At 42.8% G+C, this 27,120-nt stretch overlaps 1 protein-coding gene across 1 annotated transcript in view; it reads left to right on the forward strand.

Annotated features, from left to right (window-relative positions):
- Positions 1 to 27,120, forward strand: part of lnx1 (ligand of numb-protein X 1) — a 119,064-nt gene that overhangs the window by 65,515 nt on the left and 26,429 nt on the right. The window contains exons 4-8 of the mRNA XM_067987440.1: positions 935 to 1,137; positions 3,823 to 4,182; positions 14,372 to 14,500; positions 20,034 to 20,211; positions 21,509 to 21,740. Of these exons, the coding sequence (XP_067843541.1) occupies positions 935 to 1,137; positions 3,823 to 4,182; positions 14,372 to 14,500; positions 20,034 to 20,211; positions 21,509 to 21,740 (1,102 nt within the window). The remainder of the gene's footprint in view (positions 1 to 934; positions 1,138 to 3,822; positions 4,183 to 14,371; positions 14,501 to 20,033; positions 20,212 to 21,508; positions 21,741 to 27,120) is intronic.

The raw sequence follows: 27,120 nt of genomic DNA on the forward strand, positions 1-27,120 counted from the left end.
ACATCCCATGAACGAATAATAAAAAAAATTCCATGTCGTTGTATACTTTTATTTATAGAAAATAATGAAAGCTAAGCCAAAGAGTTTGGTACTGCAAGAAGGAACAGTTGTAGCAGTGCAGGCTTTTCCCTGCAGCAAATATTATAATACAGATTTGACAACAGGCTTTGTCAGGCCCTTTAAAAAAAATTCTGCAAACAATTTGGAATTCATTGAATGTTTTGTTATTATTATACTTGTATTTTCCTTGTTCCCTGTATTTGTTACACTGGCTGCTGGGCATCACGTAGCTTGCTTTGCATAATCTAGGCAATGAACTCACCTGATGATCGCTGCCAGTGTTGCTATGTGGTCATCTAATGCAAAGTATTGTTTCAGTAGGGGTGAAATGTCTATACCAATTATCTCTCTTCCCCCACCCCACTCCCCCGATATACTGCAGCATCCCAGCTTGGTGATCTGTTACAACCTACCACTGGGTTATTAGATGAAATACCAAGCAGTAGCGGGCAAGCTTGAGTAATGGGGACGTGCGTGGGACTTGACTAGAGATGTCTGCAAAGATCTAGCAAAGTTCCTGCACAAGCGGTCACAGACACATTGCAATAATCCTTTAATTTTCTAGAATTTCAACTCACAGCCATACAGTTGAGAAACTGAAGGTCTACTTCCCAGCCAATTTACCATATGCAGTTATTTAATCCAGTGTTGCATCTTTAATATTGTATACTCTGCACAATAAAACCACGTTTATAGAGAATGGAAAATCTGTGGTGGTTCCATGGTTAAGTTTAACCAAAACATTGATATTTCACTAAAACATAATGTAACATGAACAAGTGTGTTGCAGGACATATTTGGAATGTAAGATAATAAACCAGATAACATCAGGACCGACTCAGGCATTCAATCATGTTTGTTCTTGTATTTCCAGCATTTCCCAGACTACATCATTTAATTCCAGATGGTGAAGTTACAACTATCAAGATTAATCGCTCTGACGCACTTGAAAGCCTTGGCATCAGCATCGTGGGAGGATGTGAAACTCCTATGGAGAATATTGTTATTCAAGATATTTATCGAGATGGTGCCATTGCCAAAGATGGCAGACTTTTACCAGGGGACATGATTCTGGAGGTACTGCACACTGTGGAATTATTTCTAAATATGAATTGTATCCCCCTTCCTTTTCGGTACCTTGTAGTATGCACATTGCCCAGCTGAGAACGGAGGTAGGCAATCTGCCTTACCCCCCTTCTCCTGATTCCCAATGCTCTGTAACTGGCTAGACTTGGGGGTGGCCAAGAGTGGCATAGTGTGACTGACTTCCTGTTTGAAATGGCTTTGCTCCTCCTTATCGTCTCCTGATTACCTAACCGACATTAGGAACTTGCTGTGTATGCAGATACAATTGCACATTCTACCACTCTGTGGTGAATTCTATTGTCCGTAACATCCCCCGCCTCCATGCTTACCTCAGCCCACCTGCTGCTTAAACCCGCCTCCATGCCTTTAGACACCTCCACACTCGACCATTCCAATACTCTCCTGACGAACCTCCTATCATCGTCCTCGTCATCTCAACTTTTGCCGGCAGACTACTCCTGAACTGGGCATTTCAGAAATTTCTCTTCCAATGTTATTGCCATCCAAAATCCTTGAATGTACTCGTCAACCACCAACCTTAACACATATATTTAGGCGTTCAATCAATGGTATAGGCCCTAGCACTGGTTAATACCAGCTTAGTACTAAGTATTGATATAATATATTAACAGTAGATGTGCTGGATTTCCTGTCTGTATGCCACATTCTCTGTGCCATTTATTTTAGGCAAAAGTTTTGTAGTTGGTTGGCTTATATCCAAATTTTGTTGAAACAATCTGTTTTTAAAAAAAAAACAACAGAAAGAAAGACAGCCATTTGGAAAACTCAAAGAAACTTGCCCCATCTTGTTAACATAGGAGTTAGAATGTCTGTATCCTTTGGTTTAAAAAAATAATTTTAGCAATCACACTTAAAATTAAAAGAGAAGGAAAACCAGCCATTTCATCCTGGGTCCTGATCTACAGACTGAAGAACAATTATACTCTTATTCACATCGTCCTACACCATTCCTTCACCAAAGAATTAAACTCAGATTATCCTGAGGCTCTGTTTACTTAACAACTTTATGGCCTTAGAGGGATACAGTTCCACCTTATCAGTAGAATAATCCATTAGAATCATACAGCACAGAAGGAGGCCATTCGGCTCATCCCACCTGTGCTGGCTCTTTGAAAGAGCTATCCAATTAGGCCCACTCCCCTGCTCTTCCCCATAGCCCTGAAAATTTCTCCTTTTCAAGTATATATCCAATTCCCTTTTGAAAGTTACGATTGAATATGCTTCCACCACCCTTTCAAGGAGTGCATTCCAGATCATATAACTCACTACATAAAAAGATTTTTCCTCATTTCCCCCTGGATTTTTTGCCAATTATCTTAATCTGTGTCATCTGGTTACTGACCCTTCTGCCAGTGGAAACAGTTTTTCCCTATCTACTCTATCAAAACCCATCGTAATTTTGAACATCTTTATTAAATCTCCCCTTAACCTTCTCTGCTCTAAGGAGAACAACCCCAGCTTCTCTAGTCTCTCCACATAACTGAAGTCCCTCATTCCTGGTGCCATTCTGGTAATTCTCCTTTGCAAGGCCTTGACATCCTTCCTAAAATGTGGTGCGCAGAATTGGACACAATACTTTAGCTGAGGCCTAACCAGTGATTTATAAAGGTTTACCATAACTTTCTTGCTTTTGTACTGTATGCCTCTACTAAGCCAAGGATCCTGTATGCTTTTTTAACAGCCTTATCAGCTTGTCCTGCCGCCTTCAAAGATTTGTGTAGTTCCTTTAAAATTGTACCATTTAATTTATATTGCCTTTCCTAATTTTTCCTTCCAAAATGCATCACTTCACACTTCTCTGCATTAAATTTCATCTTCCATGTGTCTGCCCATTTCACCAGTCTGTCTATGTCCTCTTGAAGTCTGCTACTATCCGCCTCACTGTTTACTACATTTCCAAGCTTTGTGTCGTCTTCAAACTTTGAAATTAAGCCCCCTATACCCAAGTCAAGGTCATTAATATATATCAAAAAGAGCAGTGGCCCTAATGCCGACCCCTAGGGGACACCGCTGTATACTTCCCTCAGTCTGATAAACAACCGTTCACCACTACTCTCTGCTTTCTGTCTCTTAACCAACTTCATTGTGCACTACATTATTTAACATTATTTTTTATTCATTCATGGAATGTGGGTGTCGCTGGCAAGGCCAGCATTTATTGCCCGTCCTTAATTGCCCTTGTGAAGCCGGTGGTGAGCCGCCTTCTTGAACCGCTGCAGTCCGTGTGGTGAAGGTTCTCTCACATTAGATAGATAGATAACGATAGATTTTTGGACAATAAGGGAAGGAAGGGATATGGAGATAGGGCGGGAAAGTGGAGTTGAGGTCAAAGATCAGCCACGATCCTATTGAATGGCGGAGCAGGCTCGAGGGGCCGTATGGCCTACTCCTGCTCCCATTTCTTATGTTCTTATTCCTATCCTTATTAAACAACATATTATCCAACTTATCAAAGCAAGCCAAGGGGGTTCTGGGAATCCACAATATATGTATGTATGTGTATTAGCCTTGCATGAAGCGTGCATTTCATGTAATTGTACACTTCTTGCAACACTTTCCCCGTTACATTTTGCTCTTTTTTGATATATAATCCCTCAGCTTTCAATATCTTAATGTTTTATTTTTGCATTTATGATTATAATTTGTTTTGTCCAGGTAAATGGTACTGACATAAACAGTGTACCTCATACCTATGCACTGGCAGTATTGAAACAGCCCTGCCGGATCCTGCTGCTGAGTGTGCTCAGAGAACAGCTGTATAAGTGCAGAAACAGCATCGAAAGTAACTGCTCCAGAGATGACAGCTTCCATGTTATTCTATACAAGAGTGCTGATCAACATCTGGGAATAAAGTTGGTCCGCAGGTCTGATGAATCTGGGGTTTTTATCTTTAATTTACTTGAAGGAGGCCTAGCTGCCCAAGATGGCCAGCTGCAAGTGAATGACAGAGTACTGGCCATCAATGGACATGATCTTCGCCATGGGTCTCCTGAAATTGCAGCACATTTTATACAGGTTAGTTTTATTAACACAAAATTATTTATAACTAATGCGGTTGACGAGCGTTACTGCAAAGCTATAGATATCATTGTATCATGCGACTAGCAGAAAGATAGAAGGCGAACTAGATGAACCTTAGTTTTTTTTGGTCTAGCAATTCCTATGTTCCTATGATAAAGAATAATTAGTAACTCACTTAAGAGATTGTTTTTCATGTGCCAATTTGATACAGTATTTAAGACCTGAAGCTAGTCTAGTAGGCAAAAAGATGCTGCATTAAACAAGGTGTAATGGATGAATTTACCGACTTAGAAAAGATTGGAATAACAAGGAGTCAGCCTTGGCTCAGTAATAGCACTCTTGCCTCTTAGGCAGAGATCATGGGTTCAAGCTCAATTTCAGAGACTTAGGGGTCAATTGTAGGATGGCCGAGCGAGTGCGTTCATGGCGGGGATTTGCTAAAATCGGGGAATCCCGGAGCGGGTCTGGAGCCCGGCTCCAACCCGCCCACTTCCGGATTCCCCAATGACGTGCTTAGGTGCGAGCGCAGCCCCCCGCATGCGGCAATTAAAGCCGGCGGGATCCCACTTAAAGCAATTATTTAGATAGTTCAAGTTGTTTGCAGACCTGATTGACATGATGGGCTCGATATTAGCAGGGCGGCGGGTTTGCAGCGGGGGGTCGACTGGGCGCGTGGGTAACACGCCCAGTGAAATGGGGGTGCTCCGCATGGAATCGCAGGCTAATTGGATCCACTTACCTGTGCCTCCGAGTTTCCCGCTGGTAAGCTGCGCAGCGGGCGGACTGCGCATGCGCAGCATAGGCTGTCAGCTGGAGGAGCCCTATTTAAAGGGGCAGTCCTCCACTGACTGATGCTGCAGAAAATAGGAATCTTATCTGGTTTGTGCAATAATGCCCTTTCCTGAGGATCACAATGAAAACCCACAACTGATGCCATCCATTGTGTCACTGCAGAATGAGTATAGGTGTATTTGCAGGGCTCTTTTGTGCAGACGACTGAGAGACGTCGGCGATGTCCCCGGTGGCACCCTGGAAGGATGCGGAGGAGAAGTTGTTGAGGCAGTGGTGACTTTGACAGCGACAGGTAAGAAGATGGTGTTCGGGTCAGCCGGGAGCAGCTCGGCATGAAGGAGGCTGCAGATGTCCACGACTACATGTCGAGTGATTCTGAGCCTCCGTGTGCACTGCTGCTCAGAGAGGTCCAGGAAGCTGAGCCTCGGTCTGTGGACCCTGTGGCAAGGGTAGTGCCCTCTGTGACGCATCTCTCTCTGCGGTTGCCCTCCCTCTTGCTGTGCAGGTGGATGTGTCACAGCACTGTGTTGTGGAGCTCCACGTGTCAGAGGTGGACAGCGTGGCTGGCGAGGCTGGTGAGGCTGTTCGTCCTCCGAGGAGGTCATGACGGCAGCTACGGGGGCCCCCATCCGGAAGATGTACATCTGAGGGGGTCCGCAAGGTAGGTAAATGTGTCTGAACACCGGGGTAAGTGTGCAAGTTGGTGAATTTTATTGTTAGGAGGAGGGTGGTGGAGGCCAAACTTTGTCCAAAGTGACAGAGTGGCCTCCTGCAATGAGTGAGGGTCTACCCCCCCTACACCTGTCAAATGGACCTTTGCAGCTGCCAAAGGCTGATGGCTGCAACGTGTCCATTTGAACTGGGAGTGTTTCCCCTAGTACGGGAAACAGTCTCCGTTCATTTCAAAATCCCATCCCTCCTAAAATATCATGTCAATCAGGTCTGTAGACAACCTGAAATACCTGTTTAAGTACTTTAAGTGGCACCCCGCTGGCTTTAATTGCCGGTGGGAGTCCCACATGCGGGGGCTGCGCGCGCATGTCAGCGCGTCACTGGGGAACCCGGAAGTGGGCGGGTTGGAGCCGGGCTCCAGACCCGCCCTGGGAGTCCCCGATTTTCGCAGCCCCCCCGCCACCAACACACCCGATCGGGGTTGTGAAAATCGAGCCCGATATTTTAGGAGGGGTGGGATTTTCATTTCAACAGAGCGTGTTTCAGCTGAAACAGACGTGTTGCAGCCACCAGCCAGTGGGAGCTGCAAAGGTCCATTCAACAGGTTGGAGGGGTGGTGGGGGTTGGAGAGACCCTCACTCATTGCAGGAGGCCACTCTGTCACTTTGGACAAAGTTTGGCCTGCACCACCCTCCTCCTAACACTAAAATTCACCAACTTGGAACCTCAACCCCGGTGTGCAGACATATTTACCTACTTTGCGGAACCCCTCAAAAGATCATCTTCCAGATGGGGGCCGCCATAGCTGCAATCATGACCTCCTCGGAGGACGAACAGCATCACCAGCCTCGCCGGCCACACTGTCCACCTCTGACACGTGGAGCTCCACAACACAGTGCTGTGACACATCCACCTGCACAGTAGGAGGGAGGGCAACCGCAGAGAGATGCGTCGCAGAGGGCACTACCCTCGCCACAGGGTCTACAGACTGAGGCTCAGCTTCCTGGACCTCTCTGAGGAGCAGTGCACATGGAGGCTCAGAGTCACTCGACATGTATTCGTGGAGATCTGCAGCCTCCTTCATGCCGTGCTGCTCCCGGCTGGCCCGAGCACCATCTTCTTACCTGTCGCTGTCAAAGTCACCACTGCCCTCAACAACTTCTCCTCCGCATCTTTCCAGGGTGCCACTGGGGACATTGCCGGAGTCTCTCAGTCACCTGCACAAAAGAGCCCTGCAAATATACCTGCACCCATACTGCAGTGACACAATGGGTGGCATCAGGTGTGGGTCTTCATGATGATCCTCAGGAAAGGGAATTATTGCACAAGCCAGACAAGGTTTGCAAAGACGTGGCAGTAGTGGTGATAACAACATTTAATATGAGTGGCAAAAGAAACAAATCTAAATGAAAAACATGACATTTTGTCTTACACACCTGTGCATCCTCTTTGTGCTCACAAAACCTTAGCCTTACGTTGACAGGAACCCCTACGTGGGGCTACCCCTGTGGCTTCAGCAGAGGTAGTGGCAGGTTGCTCTTGTCCATGCCCTGACAAATGAGATGCTTTGTGCGGATGCCCTCTGGGTTTCGGTGCCCGTGAGGGCCCCTCAAAGACTGCTCCACCTGCACCTGTGCAGGGGCAGACTCGACCACCTGGAGAGGAGGCAGCATTGCGGGTACTGGTTGAGAGGGGGCAATGGGTGAGACATGGGAGCGCTTTGAGTGGCGTCCCCACTTCCATGTCCCCCCCACTTCCATGTCCCCTTTGGCCATCATCCTTCTCCTGGGCCAGGCCCACATCACTCCTTCCACTCTGCTGGAGACAGTTTGAAGGACTTGTGTGAAGTCTTGGAAGGCCAGGTGTAACATATCTATCAGCCTGTTTAGGGCGGCAGAATGTTGCTCACCCTGAATCCGAACGGCCGTTGTCAGGGCCTGAATGGACTCATTGTTGAGCCGTGCTTGCGATGGAGGCTAGCCTTTCCTCCATCGCAGACATTCCTGCACCTACCCTCGACACTATCTCAGAGATGCCTTCACGTCCCTGTGACAGTATTCCACTCATGCAGGAGTTGGACTCCTCCATCCTCTGCGCGATTGTGGAGAGTGCGCGTGGCAACTGTTCCAGTACCTCGGCAATGTGCTGCTGCCCCTCGATGACTCTCCTTTTCATGGCTGGCTCCCAGGGTTCAGCATCTGGGTCCAGCTGAGTAGAGTCTGGAGAAGGGTGCTCCCACCGACGCGGACTCTCCACCGATGCCCCTGCCACCAGGGTCTGCTCGTGCTCACGTGCGTGGTGACTCACCATGTGCAACCCCAACTAACTGAGGACAGGGAGTCACCGAGGTGTGTGTATCTGCACTGGTGGATGGCTGGCTCAGATGTGATGATGCACCCTCAGAGGCCGGCAGGTCCTCTGAGGAATTGCCCTCCGCAGTCACGGCGGTCGCAGACGGCCCTGCAAGAGAACAGAAAGCAATATTAAGCATGTGGACAGACGTTGAGGTGCTGCAGATGCCAAGTGATGTTAAGATCATTCACTATCATGAGTGCTGGATTTCTGTCTCCAGCTGCTTGTGCGCTCCCAGTCTCGGCGTCCGCCACGGACAGGCACTCCAGCGTACGGCTTAATTCCAGTGCCTGCTGCTCTGCGTCGGTGAGGACCACTTGGTGTGGCGGGCCCCCTCTGGTTCTTGCCCTCTCCCGGACATTCTGGCATCTCTTCTCCTATCAAGGCAAAACACAGAGAGGTGTGATTGAGTGATGGTTGCATAGTGACCTGCTGCATGCATTGGTGTGGGTGGGGGTGCCCGTGAGGGAGATGCATGGGAGGGTGCGTGTGAGACATAGGCATGAGATTGTATGAGGATTGGGTTGCGTTGTCGTGTTCGAATGGGAACTGGGGCGGTGAGTAAGTGCAGGCAAGGTGAGGATGATGGTTGAGTGGATGTGAGGAGTGATGCGAGAGCATTGTGGTGGCAGTGCAGAAGGAGTTGTGTGGTGGTGGAGGTGATGTGGAAGACGGAGTGTGGGAGAATGTGTAAGTATATTCACTGTGGCTGACCTGGTTAGGTCATTAAAGCGCTTCCTGCACTGGACCCAGGTTCGGGAGATGTTACTGCTGCTGGTGACCTCGGCCACCTCAAGCCAGGCCTTCTTGGTGGCAGAGGCAGGCCACTTCCTCCCGTCCGCTGGGAAAAACATTTCCCCCCTCCTCCTCCTGACCCCATCGAGCAGCAACTGGTGTGAGGAGTCTGAGAACCTTGGAGCAGCCTTGCCTCTGGGCTGCTCCATGCTGCCAATTTGATTGTTTGCTGCAGGAGGAGCATTGGAGGACTGCCCCTTTAAATAGGGCTCCTCTTGCTGACAGCCTGTGATGCGGGTGTGCAGTGCGCCTGCTGCGCAGGTCTGGAACGGGAAACCCGGAAGCACGCGTAAGTACCTTCAATTAGGCTGTGATCACGTGCGGAGCACACCGCTTTCACTGGGCGCGTTACCCATGCGCCCAGTCGACCCCCTGCTGCCAATCCGCCTCCCTCCTAATAACGGGGCCTTAAGTACTAAAGGAGTGCTGCACTGTCGGAAGTGTGACTTTTGGTTGAGACATTAAAGTGAGGCATCGTCTGCCCTCTTTGGTGGACGTAAAAGATCCCATGGCACTTTTTGAAGAAGAGCAGGGGAGTTCCCCTGGGTGTCTTGACCAACAGTTATCCCTCAACTAACATCACTATTAAAAAAAACAGATTATCTGGTTATGTATCTCATTGCTGTTTGTGGGATCTTGCAATGTACAAATTGGCTGCCATGTTTCCCTACATTACAACAGTCACCAAACTTCAAAAGTACTTATTTGGCTGTGAAGCATTTTGGGATGTCCCAAAGTAGTGAAAGATGCTATATAAATGCAAGTTCTTTTCTTTCTAATTAATGCATGATATAAGGTCCAACAGTTAGCACATCTAATAAAACAAATAGATAATAATAACATGAAATGCTGGGAAGACTCAGCAGGTCAGTCAGCATCTGTGGAAAGTGATCTGTAGGCTTAACGTTTCAGGTGGATGACGTTTCAACAGAACCGGGAGATGTTACAGATGAACAGTTTACAAGGAGGAACAGAGCCAGGGAAAAGGGGGCGGGAAGGAAAAAAAGAATGGCCTGTGATTAGAGAAATGAAATATGTATCCGAGACCCAAAGGAGGTGTAGATGGTTACAGCAGAATAGTGTAGGAGGATGGAAGCTTGGAAAATCTGGAACAGTGGAGAAGGCTCCAGTGGCCCTGGAGCATGGTGGGGAATAAAAGCAGGTGACATCAGGGATGCAGACCACCCTGCTGACTATGTATCGATAGGGATCCCCATTCCAAGCAGCAGCCCCGACCGTCCCCATTCCCAGAAGTGCTGGTACACCCATCCTACATTACAAGCACTTGCTGTCCAAGAGAAAATAGGATTGGTGGTTAAGGTCTGAAGTTGTTAATGTTAAGGGCAGAGTGCTGTAAAGTACCTAGTAGAAAGATGAGATGCTGTTCCTCGAGTTTGCGTTGAGCTTCATAGGAACAGTGTAGGAGGCCAAGGACAGAGAGGTCAGAGTGTCAGTGGTTCGGAACCTCAGGGCCGCACTTGTAGACGGAATGGAGGTATTCAGCAAAGCAATCACCTAATCTATGTTTGGTCTCCCCGATAGAGAGCAGGACATAGTGAGCAGGAAATATGAGTACAAGTAAATTGTTGTCTCACCCAGAAAGAGTGTTTGGGGCTGTGGACGGTGGTATGGGAGGAGGTGAAAGGCCAGGTGTTGCATCTCGTGCGTTTGCATGGGAAGGTGCCAGGGAAAGGAGAGCAGGTGTTAGGGATGGAGGAGTGGACCAGGGTGTCACAAAGGAAACAGTCCTTTCGGAATGCTGAAAGGAGAGGTGAGGGTAAGATGTGTTTGGTGGTGCGATTGCATTGAAGGTGGTGGAAATGGCAGATGATGATCCGTTAAATGCGGAGGCTAGTGAGGACTAGGGAGACGCTATCATCATTCTGGGAGCGAGTGAGGAGTCTGAGGGACAGACATGGTTGAGGGCCCTGTTGGAGGGGAATCCTTAGCTGAGAACAAAGGGCAGTTTAGAAAAATAGAAACATAGAAAATAGGAGCAAGAGTAGGCCATTCGGCCCTTCGAGCCTGGTCTGACATTCAGTATGATCATGGCTGATCCTGTATCTCAGTGCCATATTCCCGCTCTCTCCACTTACCCGTTGATGCCTTCTGTGTCTAGAAATCTATCTATCTCCTTCTTAAATATATTCAATGACTTGGCCTCCACAGCCTTCTGTGGTAGAGAATTCCACAGGTTCACCTCTTCTCAGTCCTAAATGTCCTACCCCGTATCCTGAGACTGTGACCCCTTGTTCTGGACCCCCCAGCCAGGGGAAACATCCTCCCTGCATCCAGTCTGTCTAGCCCTGTCAGAATTTTATACGTTTCAATGAGATCCCCTCTCATTCTTTTAAACTCCAGTGAATACAGGCCGAGTCGACCCAATCTCTCCTCATACGACAGTCCTGCCATCCCAGGAATCAGTCTGTTGAACCTTCGCTGCACTCCCTCTATGGCAAATATATCCTTTCTTAGGTAAGGAGACCAAAACTGCACACAATACTCCAGATGTGGTCTCACCAAGGCCCTGTATAACTACAGTAAGACATCCTTGGTCCTGTACTCAAATCCTCTTACAGTGAAAGCCAACATACCGTTTGCCTTCCTCACTGCTTGCTGCACCTACATGTTTGCTTTCAGTGACTGGTGTACAAGGACACCCAGGTCCCTTTGTACATCAACATTTCCCAATCTATCACCACTTAAATAATACTCTGCCTTTCTGTTTTTCCTTCCGAAGTGGATAACTTCACATTTATCCACATTATACTGTATCTGCCATGTATTTGCCCACTCCCTTGATTCCCTTAGTGACCAAAAATCCATTGATCTCAATCTTGAATATACTCAATGACTGAGCATCCACAGCCCTCTGGGGCAGAGAGTTTCAAAGATTCACAACCCACTGAGTGAAGAAATTTTTCATCATCTCGGTCCTAAATGGCAGACCCCTTATCTTGAGACTATGACTTTGAGTTCTAGACTCTCCAGCCAGAAGAAACAGCCTCTCAGCATCCATCCTGTCAAGCCCTCTCAGCATCTTATACGTTTCAATGAGATCACCTCTCGTTCTTCTAAACTCCAGAGAACATAGGCCCATTTTACTCGATCTCTCCTCATAAGACAACTGTCTCATCCCAGGAATCAATCTAGTGAACCTTCGTTGCACCTCCTCTAAGGCTAATATATCCTTCCTTAGATAAGGAGACCAAAGCTGTACACAGTACTCCAGGTGTGGTCTCACCAGAGCCCTATATAATTGCAGCAAAACCTCCTTACTCTTATACGCCAACCCCCTTGCAATAAAGGCTAACATTCCATTTGCCTTCCTAATTGCTTGCTGTACCTGCAGTTAATTTTCTGTGATTTGTGTACAAGGACACCTAAATCCCTCTGACTACCAACATTTCTTAGTCTCTCACCGCTTAAAAATTATTCTGCTTTTCTATTCTTCCTACCAAAGTGGATAATTTCACATTTCCCCACATTATACTCCATCTGCCATCTTCTTGCCCACTCACTTAACCTATCCATATCCCTTTGCAGCCTCTTTGCATTTTCCTCACAGCTTACTTTCCCACCTAGCTTTGTATCATCAGCAAACTTGGATAGATTACACTCGGTCCCCTCATCTGAGTCATTGATATAGATTGTAAACAGCTGAGGCCCAAGCACTGATCCTTGCGGCACCCCACTTGTTATGACCTGCCAATCTGAAAATGACCCGTTTATTCCTACTCTTTGTTTTCTTTCCGTTAACCAATCCTCAGCTGTTAAACTACAAATTACACACTTCTGATACCCACATGGTCATCAATATCAGACACATAATCAAGAGTACCACCTGTTCAGACCTTGAAATCAGAACTGAACTTTTGGTACTGAAAGTAATTACAAGCATACAGTCCTGAGCACAATCAAAACGCCACAAAATAACTAGCTTGTCATGTTTAAAATACAAATCTGCAGGAATGATGGCCATTATTGGTGATTGATAATACTGAAATAGCTCCTTGTTAGTTGTAGGGATAAGTATTCAGGAAAAATTTTACTTCAGGCTTGGATTTAGTTTTGGAATTTTTCAATGGCCCTGGACAGTGCATTATAACAAAAGTAAAGTGGCTTCTTTAAAGTAATTGTCAATTAGGCAAATAGCACCATTAACAAACTTAGTCTTCAGGCCTGTTGCTTGTTACAATTAACTGAATCATCATATTAAACCATTCCAAACTAGACAGTCATCCATCATCTAAAAGAAAAACCTCTTAACAAGATTTTGATATTGAACAGACTCAGAAGCGATTCACAGTTATTTTAATGATTAAAACTGATTCTGCAATCTGAATATATACTATGTAAATCTCCATATTAATCTGCACAGTTCCAATGTCTTTTGCCACTTGGGGTTTTGCTTCCTTAACGAATTAAATTAAGTTACACTCTTCAATCTGTAATAACAAAAAACTGAAATTGTAAAAGCTATTGTAAACTTTTACCAACCTTTACTCAAGTAACAGGAGTGCATGGGAAATCATTGCCTTATATATATGCATGTATGTGTATATATGTGTGTGTGTGTATATATGCACACACATACACAACCGTAGACTGACGTTTTAATGTATGATGCTTTTTGGCTATCAAACCCTGCCATCAATTGAATTTTATTGTACTCTTGTTACATCGCACTACAGTGGTTCATTTGTCTGAACCATAAGGATCTATTTAAAAGGTAAGAATGGATTAATAGGTGCTTCACAAATCAGGCTTTAGTCAGTAATTGATAAATTGAAGCAGACCATTTTCTTTTTAAATTTAACAACTTAAATTTTCAAAGCATAATTCATGCTGCTGTGCAATATTTTTAAAACAGCAAATTTAAAGTATATCTCCAGAAATGCCTCACCTACTTTATTGATTCTGCAAAAGAGGCACAGAAGATAGTTTCACTGAATTCTGATTAATATGTGTATATGTTTTAATATACTGGCTAGACCCCAGAAGGAGTATTGTGGCCAATTCTGGGCACCGCATTTTAAGAAGGCCCGTGTGGAGGCTAAACGCTGGAATAGACCAGTTGGGCCAAATGGCCTGTTTGTGTTGCAGACCTGATGTAACTCGATGTTTTAATAGTTCCAGTTTTTGTATACTTCTTTTTGTTTCTGTGTGGTCCTAGCTAGTGCCACAGTTAGTGACTTTTTTGGTATTCATTTTCTAACTATTATTTTGAAATCAACATGTCAATTTCAGGGCAGTTCAATCATTTCAGATGTCACCAATTAGCAATCACAGTACTTGGGCTGACTTCTGCACAGTGGGAACAGCAGCAAACAGATGTGTAGTAAGAACAGTTTTAAAATCACACTATTGCAATAAAATAATTATAGACATTGTGAAAGCACTGATGTACTTTAATTTTTATACATGCAAATATAGATCTGGGAATCCCATTTTGCATTGATCCTTGATGTGTTCTGTTTCTGTACCAGAAGATAATTTGCGAGAATTCTGGCGCAGAATGCGTTTGTTAGTTTCCCAATTGTTTGACTTGCATTTGTATATCATAATTTAGGTAAGTGAGGATCGAGTACATTTTATTGTATCGAGAATGACCAGAGAACAGACCCCTGATATCTTGCAAGAGAGTGGCTGGAACAGCAGCAGTCCAACTAGCCCTGATGAAAGAAACCTGCATAACAAGGTAAGGACAGGGATTTCCTATAGTCCTTACTAATACTGTGGAAAGGATTGAATTGACTTATTATTGTACACTATAATGGCAACTGAGACATATCTTGCATCACTAAATAAACAGATTATATGTTGAGCAGTAAGTATTAGTAATGTTTTTAATTCTCTTATAAAATTGAAACAAAAGCCTTCAGGCACAATGGGATAGATTTTCTTCTTGACTGTCGGGGCGTTAAGCATCATTTGGCAGAGTGCAGAGAGGAATATCGGGGAGGAACACACCTGTAACAGAGCCTGCCTTTCTATTTAAATGAATGAACTGGCTCTGTTACGGACGAGTAATCTTCACCGCAGAGTTTCCCCTTTGCGCTCCGCACAGGCGATGCTTTATGCCCAGATGGTAAAGACAAAAATCTACCCCAGATGCTCTTAAGAAAATTTTGCATCATTAATATTCTATTATATTGCATGTGCCAAGGAGTTGTATATGGTGAGTCCAAGCATACACTATATTTTAACATGGGCATTTTAAGCCATGACAGCAATTGTTCTTCATGGTTCCATCAGGGCCAGAAAAGCTCTCTTATCGCACTCGTAACAGGGTCCATCTCTGTCTCCCTTCTGTCCCCATTCAAGAGGGTTGTTTTGCATTCTCTTTTCACCCCATTTTCAAGAAAGTCTGTCTTCCTGTTCCCTTACCCCTGTCTCTGCGTGTTCTTCTCTTTCCTTCTCCCCAGGTGTGTGCTGTGCTACACAGGCTCAATAACTGGACAGTTTGAACAGTCCGGCTTTATCTATTTAGTTCAACAGAATTAAAACAGCAGCTTCCAAATTGTCATATCCTATAAAATCTTTGTGCCACTGAAGTTATGTGTATGCATAATATAATGACCCAAAGCCCAGCTGAGCCATGCGAGTTCTGGGAATGAAGCAGAAGATCAGCGCAAAGCCCTTGAGAGAAGGGAGACCTTCATGTGCAAATGTTGGCTTAGGTACTGGGCAGAGGATACTTATGGGTAAGTTTTGTTATTTTTCATTTTAAATTTTTTGTGTTTATTGTGTTTCAAATTTTAATTTTAAGGATATATTTTGGGATGTATGAGGATCTAACATGGCTGTTCAAACGACTTCCAAATTTTATTTTCAAGAATCTGATTGGTACCTTTTTTGTTAATGGGATTATTTTGAAGAGATAGTAGCATAAATTCTTACATGTTTTTTGACTGGCTTAAATTTTATTCACTAAAATGTAGTCAACGTGCTTTGTACATTTTGGACATGTTGGACACCTTGCAGATGCAAAACTTCCAATTATACAGATATGATTAGATTAAGGTAACGAGTAAGAAATCTGCCCTTATAGTGTTACTGAGGTTATATAAATAATGCTACAAATTCTGTCTGTCCTCTTTTTGTATAATGAATTTTTGAAGGTACTGATTTTTGTTGGATATATTGGGAAAGATGTTTTAAAATGATCAAGAAAATTTAAATGAATAATAAATTTTGAATTATCAATTAAATATTTTGGAAGTTTTGACACAAATTATGCTACAGATATGACTAAAGTTATAAAATTAATTTATTCTCAGTTGTCACTTCCAAAAGCACAATAGGTTGCTGATTGTCTGGTGTACTGTGCTACAGAGTAATACAATGGGGATTCGAGCCCTTAATTCTCTACATAGGGAGTTCCCAATCTCATCTATTCAACTGGAGTCAGTGGGCGAATGCTGAACGCAGATGCCTTCCAACCAATTGGAGATAAATATCTTAGATTAAGTCACCCTTTGGCTGCTCTTGCAGAATTATTCATTATAGAGTAGTAATGGCAGAGCCTGGGAAGAGGCTACCTTTCCACCTCCTCTCAGTTAGTTAATTTTGCATGGAGTGCCTTTTTTGAGTTGTACATCAATCTCCACCAAGTTGGGGGTAGTAGATGTATTTCACAGGGCTGTTCTGTTTAGATTATACAATTCTTCTATGACGTATATTGAGTCCCTTAGGGACTTTGAAAAAAAATACTCAAGCAAAACAGAATAATACCTGGCATAAGGGGACCTGAAAGAAGAAAAAGATAACATAATTTAAGTTTAGTTAAGAAAGTGCATTTAAGAGGATTGTTATAGTCTATAATTGCTGCGTCCCAACTCCCAACCAAGTACAGCACGTATTTTGTAAACAAAGATTCAGAACGTGGGACAGCAAAATGATAGCTATGCACAGATCTTCTGTAATGAAGTGCTTGTTAGACTAAATATCTGCAAATATTTATCTCTGTGAACAAGAAGGTCAGTTGAAACTGATGTCTATCGTAGAAAATTACTTACAGAGGTTAGAGTTGCCGGAAGAGTGGCTTAGACAGTGATGTAAAAATGTCAGTGGAGAGTCACTGAATGTACTCAGATGTATTTCAAGATAAACAATGTCTGCTCTGGGCCTGGATTTTATCAGCAATTATTCAGCTTTCAATTGCATGTTTATAAAATGATTTTTTTCATATTTCCATTCAATTAGATTCTCAAGATAAATTAGCATGTGCTTGGTAATATCTGTATTGAAGTGGTAAGCTCTGGAAAGATTTTCTAAAATATTGACTTGAAATCTTTTTTAAATGTACATCAGCCTGAAGGATGTCAGCACTAGGGGGATTCGCCTACCGTTCAATTTTGAGCACCAAATGTTAGCCCAAGTATTCTTAAGTCAGTGTAGCCTTGGCTCTGTCGTGGTACTCTCGCCTTTAAGTCAGAAGGTTGTGGGTTCAAGTCCCACTACAGAGACGTGAAGATATAATCTAGGTTGACACTTCAGTGCAGTGCTACCAATGTTTTCCTTCATTATTCTTGGTTGTTACATGCATTTAAATGGAACCATATAAAGTGCTGAGCACAGATTTTAGTTGTCAGTGTCTGAACATGCTGAGGCCCAAATCTTGAGAACAATGCTAATGTGCCTTAACTCCAACTTTAGATGAATGGCTTCGACTGCACTTATGTGGCATTTCCTCCATCTGCCATCCATGTAGTCCTACTGATATAAATTGATACAAAGTTGTGGACAGTTTTGAGCTTTCCACTAAGAGCTGGGTTGAAACTGTTCATCTCACTTCACATGGACCTTTACAACTAGTAGAGAGCTAATGGGTTTTATCCCATCAAGTTGAAAGGTCAATGTGTTACTCCTTTTTTTCATATTCTTTGGGCAGATCAGAATCTTAGCTACTATCAGAAAATCTCTCAATTAAGAGGCATAAAGTCAGCAGGGAAGGCATTTAGATGTAAACAGATATTATTGCAGAGACTGTCACTTCAATTGTGAGATAAATGTCTATTTCTGTGGGCTGTAAGGAACTTATGTGAGATATGTTTGGGCAGTCCTAACCCAATTTCCGATGGGAATGGATGTATAGTACAAAACTGACTGCAAATCTGACACAAATTGGTGGGTTTAATCGGAAAATGAACAAGGATTACAGTTGTGGGAAATGAAAAAAATTCACCTTGAAATGGTCTTCTCAAGTTGGAATTTTGACATTTTGTCATGGCATAGTACAGGAGCTTAACCTTGCATACATCCATCCTGTGCTGGAGTAGCTGATGATAAAAGATATATAATTTGAAAATAATGAGTGCCGGGAGGATTGGACAGATTCAGTAGTACGAAAGCTTCATGCTGTGGTAACCTTCGCTCCTACAGAAAGGGCTGTCCTTGTACCAGATGTCTTTAATGTCATCCTCCAGTAGATGGCACAACTGTGTGGCAGCCCGTCTTCTGAAGCAGAGGGCATGAAGATGGGTATCCTCAGACATGTCCAGTTACATGTTGGGAGAGGATCTGTAAATACAGGTTCCAGGGTTACACAAGTGTGGGAAAAATGCCTTGGGTGTCATTATACATGTGTTTGGCGACCCCGTCGTGAACTCTCCTTCATCCTCCTGAAACATCCAGCATGTTCAGACAGTGACAACTAAAATCTGTGTTCAGCACTTTATATGGTTCCATTTAAATGCATGTAACAACCAAGAATAATGAAGGAAAACATTGGTAGCAAACAGAAACAAAAATCTAAGAGTTCCTATCAAAAACAACTGAGGCATGGGGGGAAATGCAGTAAAATTTATCAGAAAACACAAAGGTTGATGACCATAACTGCTGCTTACTTCTCAGAGGCCAGGAACCATGCTGCACCCATCTAAAATGAGCGAGCAGTGTACCATAGGTCGGAAATTTGGACAAGGGACTAATTTTAATTATCTGACGCAATTGTGGCCTGCATATGCTAGCACTTCAAAATTTCCAGTTGGGAAATCAGGTGCACTGTAATTTTTTGACTTAAAACAATTGGTTTCCTTGATGCTTTTGGCTGAGTGAAGGTTGCAAAATCAATATGGCTTGACGTAGAGCAACCCAAAATGTGTTAGTAACCTTATGTGTAACAGTGTCATGTGGCAGTTGCTGCAGAATTCTACGATTTGATTAATCATTTACAGTAGATTCCTTTGTAAGGCTGGCTGGTATAATCCAGTCTCAGATGTAATCCATCTCAAAGATAGAAATCTCAAATAGACAGACTCTATATAAATGTGCATATCTTTATACCATGCTTTGTATGGATGCCAAAGACAGCACTATGAAGACTTCACTAGATTATTAGGAAATAATCTCTTAACAGGATTAAAACATTGCTATATTTCTTGCCCAGTAACTTTTATTTATACTTTTTCCTATCAGTGTTCCGTTTGTGATGTAATTTATAGCCTGGATAGCACATCTGTAATATACTATTCATATATAATAATTCTCTGTGGTAGAATTTCTGATACTAGTTACTTCACACAATTTTTCAGGTGAGCATGTGGATGCATTTATTTTCCTCCCAATTTTTTATGCTATTTCTCCCCACCTCTCCTGAAGACTCCAACTCTTGCTGGTATTCCAAAAGCACTAGAAACCATTCCCAAATGGCTAGTCAATTGTAGCATAATTCTGCTAACTCAGCACAGACCAGGGACCAAGTGCGATCTGTATAACCTAGTGCTTTGTCAAGTGGTGCCTTTACTCACTGGGCCATTGTGAAGCTGTTCCAGTATTTTTTATTTTATTTAATCTATTAGTCTTCTATTTGTGACATAATTTGTAGCCTGGATAGCTCAGCTGTAAAGGACACTGTTCATAATAAACCATATTTCCCTGTGCTTCGCACTGCTCATGTTAGCAGCTATTGCTGATTCTGTACTGCAGACATCTGGGAACATTAATTGGAATTGACTAATCCATGACACTTGAGTTTTGAATGCAGGAGAGTCAAAGTAAGAGCATGACAGTGAATAACTGCTACTTGCAATAGCTCTGCAAATAATATATTTACATTTTTAAAATGAAACAAAACAAGAAAGTTAGTATTGAATAGTTTTTGCATTTCTGAAACACTGTCTCATAAAAGGAACAATGCCATAGGGTCAGACTGTTGGGCTAAAGCTGATCCTCGTAGAAGCCATTTTGACACATATTTTATAACAGCAAATTGTCTTTGCCTTCTCTAGAACTTTCTTCATGCCTTCACATGCCATGAAAAGATCATCAGCATTAACAAAGAAGCTCATGAGTCCTTGGGAATGACAGTATCAGGAGGCCTGCTAAGCAAATGCTGGGATCTCCCAATCTATGTTACAAATGTACATCCTGATGGATGCTTGGGGAATGATGGAAGAATAAAAAATGGTAACCAAGAATTTGTTGTAAATTATTTATATAAGTACATGTTTTAGACCATTTATTAGATGTTTAATCCTGTGTTCACTTAGCACTTATTATACTTGTATAAATCTGTTGTTTCTAGATTCTTGATGTTTTGGTTCAAATGAATAAACTTTTTTCCCATTTAATTTATAATCATTTCAATTTCTTTTCAACACAACCTTTGATAACTCTTGATTGGAGTATTTTAGAGACTGTAGGCAGGAAATTCTGCAAAGTCTTTAGGGGGGTTGGAAGTGCAACGGGACTCTACTTCTGCCCACCACATTGGCCTCGCCACGACCCCATCCAAAACCGCACCTGGCTGTTTCGAGAGAGGGAGCTTTAGGCCCTTACTAGCCAAAGAGCAAAAAGGTTTAAAAAAATATTTTCTATCCCTGCTGGGAACTTTAGACAGCATTTTGAAGGTATTCAATCCCTCTTAAAATTCCGAGGGATACCAGGAATGACCACTCCCATAAATGAGGAAGGGAGTTGCAACCCACGTCCAAAATTTGTACGCTAAGTTAGATGGGCTGGAATTTCAGCAGATCCAGGTTCATCCCCCAATTCTGACCCCCTGCCATGACTCTGCCCTTTAGAGGTCTGGTATTTCTAGGCTTGTTCATCATATATTTGGAAGTGTCCCAGATTTACAACCACCCACGATTAAATTTATCAGACTGCCTAATAATTAATATAATCCAAAATAATCATCTCTGCATAGGCTAGGCATGTCCTTTTCTTTATTTTTTGTTTAGATTAACACTTAGCAATATGAAGCCCAAGTCCCTATCCAAAAATGACATTTACTCTGTTCTGTAACATTGCCAGAAGAAGCATGGATGCTCCATTCATCCCTTAAGGAATTAATCCATGATTGCAGTTATGGATGTCTGTAGAAGTCACAAAATAGAGGTAAGACACTTGCCTCTCTAATCCAGAGCAAGTCAACCCAGACTGCTGTTGTGCAGGTTCAAGAGCAGGTCAACTGCCTGTCCTCTGTTGAGATTTCATAAAACAGGAGAGGGAAGAAATATGGTGAGTGAATAAAATTGTTAGTTTTGTATGAGAGAGTTTACCCGAAAGTGCTCCCAATAGGACTGAGTAAGATTATAATTTTCCCTGCATCAGTAAGCAGACTATGCAACATTGAATGAAAACAGTTACTAGACTTAAGGAATCATAAAACAAATTACTTTCTGGAGCAGATTCACATGACTGTCCATTTGGAAGTTATAAAATGAATCACTGCATTTCATATTTTCTTTGCTCTTCTTAGGTGACATTCTGTTGAATATAAATGGCATTGAACTAACTGGTATGATGCAAAGTGAAGCAGTCTCTATAATAAAACATAGTGCCACCTCCTCTTCTGTTGTTCTCAAAGCTTTGGAACTGAGGGTGGCAGAAAAAGACAATGTCAACAGCCAAATGCCTCTTAACACCAATCAAAACAACTTAACTGAAGAAGACTGGTCACCGTCGTGGAACATGTGGCTAGGATTGCCTCGGTGAGCGTGCATGTTATATATTTACACGGTACCCAGTAATGTTTCTGTGTTAATTTCAGCCCTTCATTGCCAAGGCAAATCTGTTATCCTAGGAGATGCACAAAGAGTTTGATTTGGAACATATTTATTTTGTAATTTATCTCTAACGTAGTTACATTAGCAATCTGATATCTTTATTAATATAGACTGGGTCCATTTACATCATAGTAATGTGAACTCTTGAGGGTGAAATACTACTCCAGTGCAAAAAATGTTTGTACTGCAGGTCTTGAAGCCAGCATATCCAGTCTGCATCAGAAGGTACCTAATCTGAATGGTGTCCATAAAAATTTCTACAGTGGTTTGCTAGATTCTGCTTGTGTGCTGATTGGTATTGAATTACTGTCCCAGAATATGCACTGATTTTTCTTGTCCTCAGAAATTGGCAGATTTGTAGAAAGTGTCCATAGCTTAGCTTGACTACCCTGCTTCATAGATTTGGTCAGCTGGAAGTTCTCACTTCAAAATTTGATCAGAGTAACAACTACACTGTTTATTCTCACCACATAGCGCAATTTAGCTGCAAATTCCCAACCAATTTAAAAATGTCCATTCTTGTATAAAAGGGCTATTGCCCTCTGTTGCTGGCTCAGTGGGAAAATACATTATTCTTTTGCCGTTTCCTTATCCAGTAGGAAGGATGCAGTGCTAGATTTGGTCCTGGATAACAAAACAGGACAAGTAAATGACCAGAATGTAGGAGAACACTTCAGAAATCGTGACCATAATGTAATTAGGTTCACATTGAAAATAGATAAAGAAAAAGTAAAAGATAACTGCGTTGGACTGGAAATTAGTTAATTTCAGTGGGATGGAAAGGAACATAGCCCAGATTAATTGGTTAGAAAAAAACAGCAGATCAAACATCAGACCATTGCAAGACACTTAAAGATGAATAAGATGCATTATGACTAGGAATAAAGGAGTGCATTGAGTTTCAAGGATAAATAGAGATGGTAGAACAACAGTAAGGTTTATAAAAGAGGCATTTGATAAATGTAGGGGAGAATAATACTGAAGAAAACGAATATAAAAAGAACAAAAGGGAATCAAATAGGGAGATTGGGAAGATTCAGAGGGAGTATGAAAAAAGACTGGTCAACATCAAGGGAAATTAAAAAAGGCTATTATAGGCACATAGGTAGAATAGTCAACGGAGGGATAGGACCATTTAAAGATAAATGGAGCCATCATGGAAGTGAGGGAATGTTGGAGATGCTTATGTGTTTTGCCTCAGTTAATATAGGATGAAATTAGTGAACACTCAGAAAGGCATGAGCTAATCAGAGACAGTCAGCATGAATTTGTAAATTAGTCATGCTTGACTAATTTAATTACTAAGGTTCATATTAGCATTTCTGCACCAAAACAAAACCCTAATGAATTGGTGACTAAATGTTCTGTACTTCTTTATTTCCCCAATAGTACTTAAGGAATTTCCCTTCACATGACTGATGTATTCCAAGAAGCAGGTGATTTCTAAGCTTTTTGGTGATATTTGGCAGCTGTTTGTTATGTGCAATGTCCAGTGGCTTTTAGATTTTTAGTCCTTTAGGTATGGCATTCTGTTTCTTCCAAATGGTCAGGAAGTATGTGTCATTGCCAGGTTTTACTTCTTCCTCAGGCTGCTTCTACAACATGAATTTTTTTTGCAATCTTCTCTATTGTAATATTCAACATGGAAATCTTAACAAGAAATAATCTCAAAGAAATATGTTAGAAAACAAATTTGTGACTATTAAAGCCCATCCAGGATTTCTACTTTTACTGATAAGTCCGATTATATTTTGAGGCAGTTGTTGATGCAAAAGAAACATGCTACAATTGGTTGTGTACTGCTGGCAGTAGCATTTACTGAGGTTCTCTTGAGGCTGTTTTACATTAAGTCAACATACTTTATTTTTGCACCAGTTTTAGTGTAACTATGATAGATGTGTAGACACTGTGCTAACAGCATTTAGGAAATGAGAATCCAAAGGAACAACAACCACCTGTTGATCAAGGGAACTGGTTACGTGTAATCATCCTCGGCTATATATATTCAAATCAGCCTCAAGCATAGATTCCCAGCATTCATATCAAGTCCTTAGGTCACCCATACAAAATGGGCATAGTTGAATCCTGGCTGCTGACAGAAAGTCAATGTTTAAAGGGGGAAGTACCCATTTTGAATATGAAGAACATATTTTTAGAAATGTCAGAAAATTAATATTACTGCTTTTTTGGTAGCCTATTTATTGCAGACCACTTTCTTTCTGATTGCCAAGAATGTTGGCACTGCCATTTTCAGTTGTTGCATTTTATAATGGCACTATGGATTTCCTTATGGAACCCCTGTTATTTGGAAAAAAAGGAGGAAAAGCAAAAAAAAGGATTCCAGGCAGATGAGTTAAATCAGGGGCAGAAAGGCTGCAACCACCATTGTCCTCAAACTTGGATCTACAGGCAGAGGTGAACTTACATAGTCTTGTTTGAGGAATTCTGTTTTCGTGGAGTGTGATTAATATGATGCTATGGCAGAATTACGCTGCACACTGGCATCTGACCTCCAGCCAAAACTCCTGTATAGCAACAGCTCTGTCAGTGCTGTCAAAGTCACCACAGCACTCGGCTGTTATGCCTCAGGTTCATTCCAGGGTGGCACAGAGGATGTCAGCAACAGCAGTCAATCTGCAGTGCACAGATGTATTAAGCAGGTGATTGATACCTTGTTTGCCAAAACGACCATGTAAAGCACTTTCCCCATGGACAACCCAAAACAGCATGAGAGGGCCCGACACCTTTTCTAAATGGCAGAACTTGCCAAAGTGCAGGGCATAATTGATGGCAGCAATGTTGCCTTACAGATTCCTACACACAACAGTGACACCTTCATGAAACGTAAAGGCTATCCCTTCATTAGCATTCATCTCATCAGTGACATTAGTACAAGTCAATGCCCACTTACAGGCAGCAGACATGATGCCCTCGTTTTAAGGCAATCTACCGTGCCCCCATTATTTGATCCACAAAGAAGAGTAGAAGATAACTTTTTGGAGCCTAAAGAAACGCGATAAGATTCAGATAATGACTTCCCTATGACACCCATGAATAGTTACCGAGCAGAAATATAGTGAGGTGCAGGCAGCTACCACAAACATTATTGAATACACTGCAAACATCTTGAGGGCCCTTTTTTGCTTTGACAGATCAAGGAGTTCCCAGAGTAAAGTCTCCAGGATCATCATGCATGCTACACAACTTCATAATCCAAAGAGCTACAACAATGGATCATAGAGGGGGCAACCAAGAAGACAAAGAAGACAAGCAATAGGAGCTAGGAGGTCCTGCTGCTGAAGCACCTTTATAGGCTCTAGAGCCATGCACTAGGTTTTTATTGACAAGACAATCTCTTAATCCTCCATCCACCCATAGACTTCTGTCCATCTTCACCATGCTGTCACTAATGTTTCCTTTAGGTCCAAATAAAGTACCTAGAATCTCATTCTTTTCACCTGAGGATACATTATTCAGCATCATTCCATGACCACTCTTTGGACACAGTTGAACAATAGTGCAATCAAATTTTCATTCCCTAAAAGTAACATTGTGTCTACCTTGTGGTTTCCAGCCCACTGCTTCCCTTTGGTGACACTGCAAGGCATGTGTCCTGGACATCCTAACTTTGTGCTTCTACTAAGTGCTTCCACTGGCAGGTGTCAGTGTGGGGTGTTGTATCTCGGTGGAGCCTCTTGGGGGTAAGGTAGTTCTCTACCTCCTTGAACTGTGTCACAGGATGGCCCAATCACTACCTCTGTGGGTATTTTGTCCCGCATGCTTGCTGTTGGTGGAGTGGGGCAGTTTGAAGGTGTAGATGTGTTGCAGTCATGAGATGCAGCACCTTCATCCATGCCAACTCCAGTCATGTCTCTAAACTAGCCTGTGCCATATTATTCCTACTGCTTGGCATGATAATGCACCCTGATTAAATCAGTGAAACCATAAAGGTAGTCTCAATGTGAAACTGGAAGAGACAACCTTCTCCATCCTGCATCATAGACTTGAATAGCAGCAATGTGAACATTCATGGGAGATCAAATGACTGATAATAGAGCCTCTGCCAGATGATGCTCTATTGCAGTTGTTCATAGATTTGCCACACAGGGTCTGTACTTCTGAACGTCAGTCCATCTGCACAAACGCGGGTAGTGAATTCCCCACCCTAGTCATCCGCTCTTGCAGGTTAGCTGGCATAGTCTCCTGTGACTGGGAAAAATGCCTGTGCTCAGCAAGTACATTTGTTTAAAAGCAGGACCTGCGAGATCACTGGGCTCAACAGGGAGGATGGAAGCGAGTTGGCCCTCCAATCAGTTGGTTCTTGCTTGTTGTCCACCACCTCCTGCACCCAGTGCACCCTCCTTTAACTCATTAACTAAATCCCCCCAGAATGGATATAACTGAGCAGTTTTCAAGACTAGGAGTGAGTGACACTGGGTGTCGTAAGTGCTGGCCATATCTGGTCCACTGGCCTACTGGCCTGTGGTACAGGTTTCTCAGCCACACCTAAAGAAAAAGGGGGATGTAGATTACAATGCTGTCACCAGCAACCCTTAGAATACAAAGGGGTGGAAGTTATGTTACAGTTATATAAAGCTCTGGTTAAACCTCATCTGGAATATTTTGTTCATTTCTGGGCACCATACCTCAGGAAGGATATATTGGCCTTGGAGGGGATGCATCACAGATTCACCAGATTGATACCGGGTCTAGAAGGGTTTAAATAATGAGGACTATGCTTGTGTTCCCTTGAGTATAGAAGATTAAGGGGTGATCTAATTGAGGTTTTAAAGATGATTAAAGGATACGATAGGGTAGACAGAGAGAAACTATTTCCTCTGGTGGGGGAGTCCAGAACAAGGGGGCATAACCTTAAAATTAGAGCTCGGCCGTTCAAGGGTGATGTCAGGAAACACTTCTTCACATAAAGAGCAGTGGAAATCCAGAACACTCTTCCCCCAAAAAGCTGTGGGGGCTAGGTCAATTGAAAATTTCAAAACAAAGATTGATTTTTGTTCAGCAAGAATATTAAGGGTTACAGAATCAAGGCGGGTAGATAGAGTTACGATACAGGTCAGCCATGATCTAATTGAATGACAGAAAAGCTTGTCTCAGCGAATGACCTGGAGGGTGATCTCAAAATCACTTGATGGCCTCAAGTTGGGGAGGGCCTTTCTCCATTAGAGTCTGCTCCTATTATATGCAGCCATTTACAAACAGAAAAAAAAGGTGAGAAGCTGCACTTGTCAGGGGGATATACAGCCATACCAAAGTGTTATGGAACTGTCATAATGGTTGTTATAAC

Source organism: Heptranchias perlo, chromosome 1 (genome assembly GCF_035084215.1).
Source record: "Heptranchias perlo isolate sHepPer1 chromosome 1, sHepPer1.hap1, whole genome shotgun sequence".
NCBI classification, from domain to species: Eukaryota; Metazoa; Chordata; class Chondrichthyes; order Hexanchiformes; family Hexanchidae; genus Heptranchias; species Heptranchias perlo.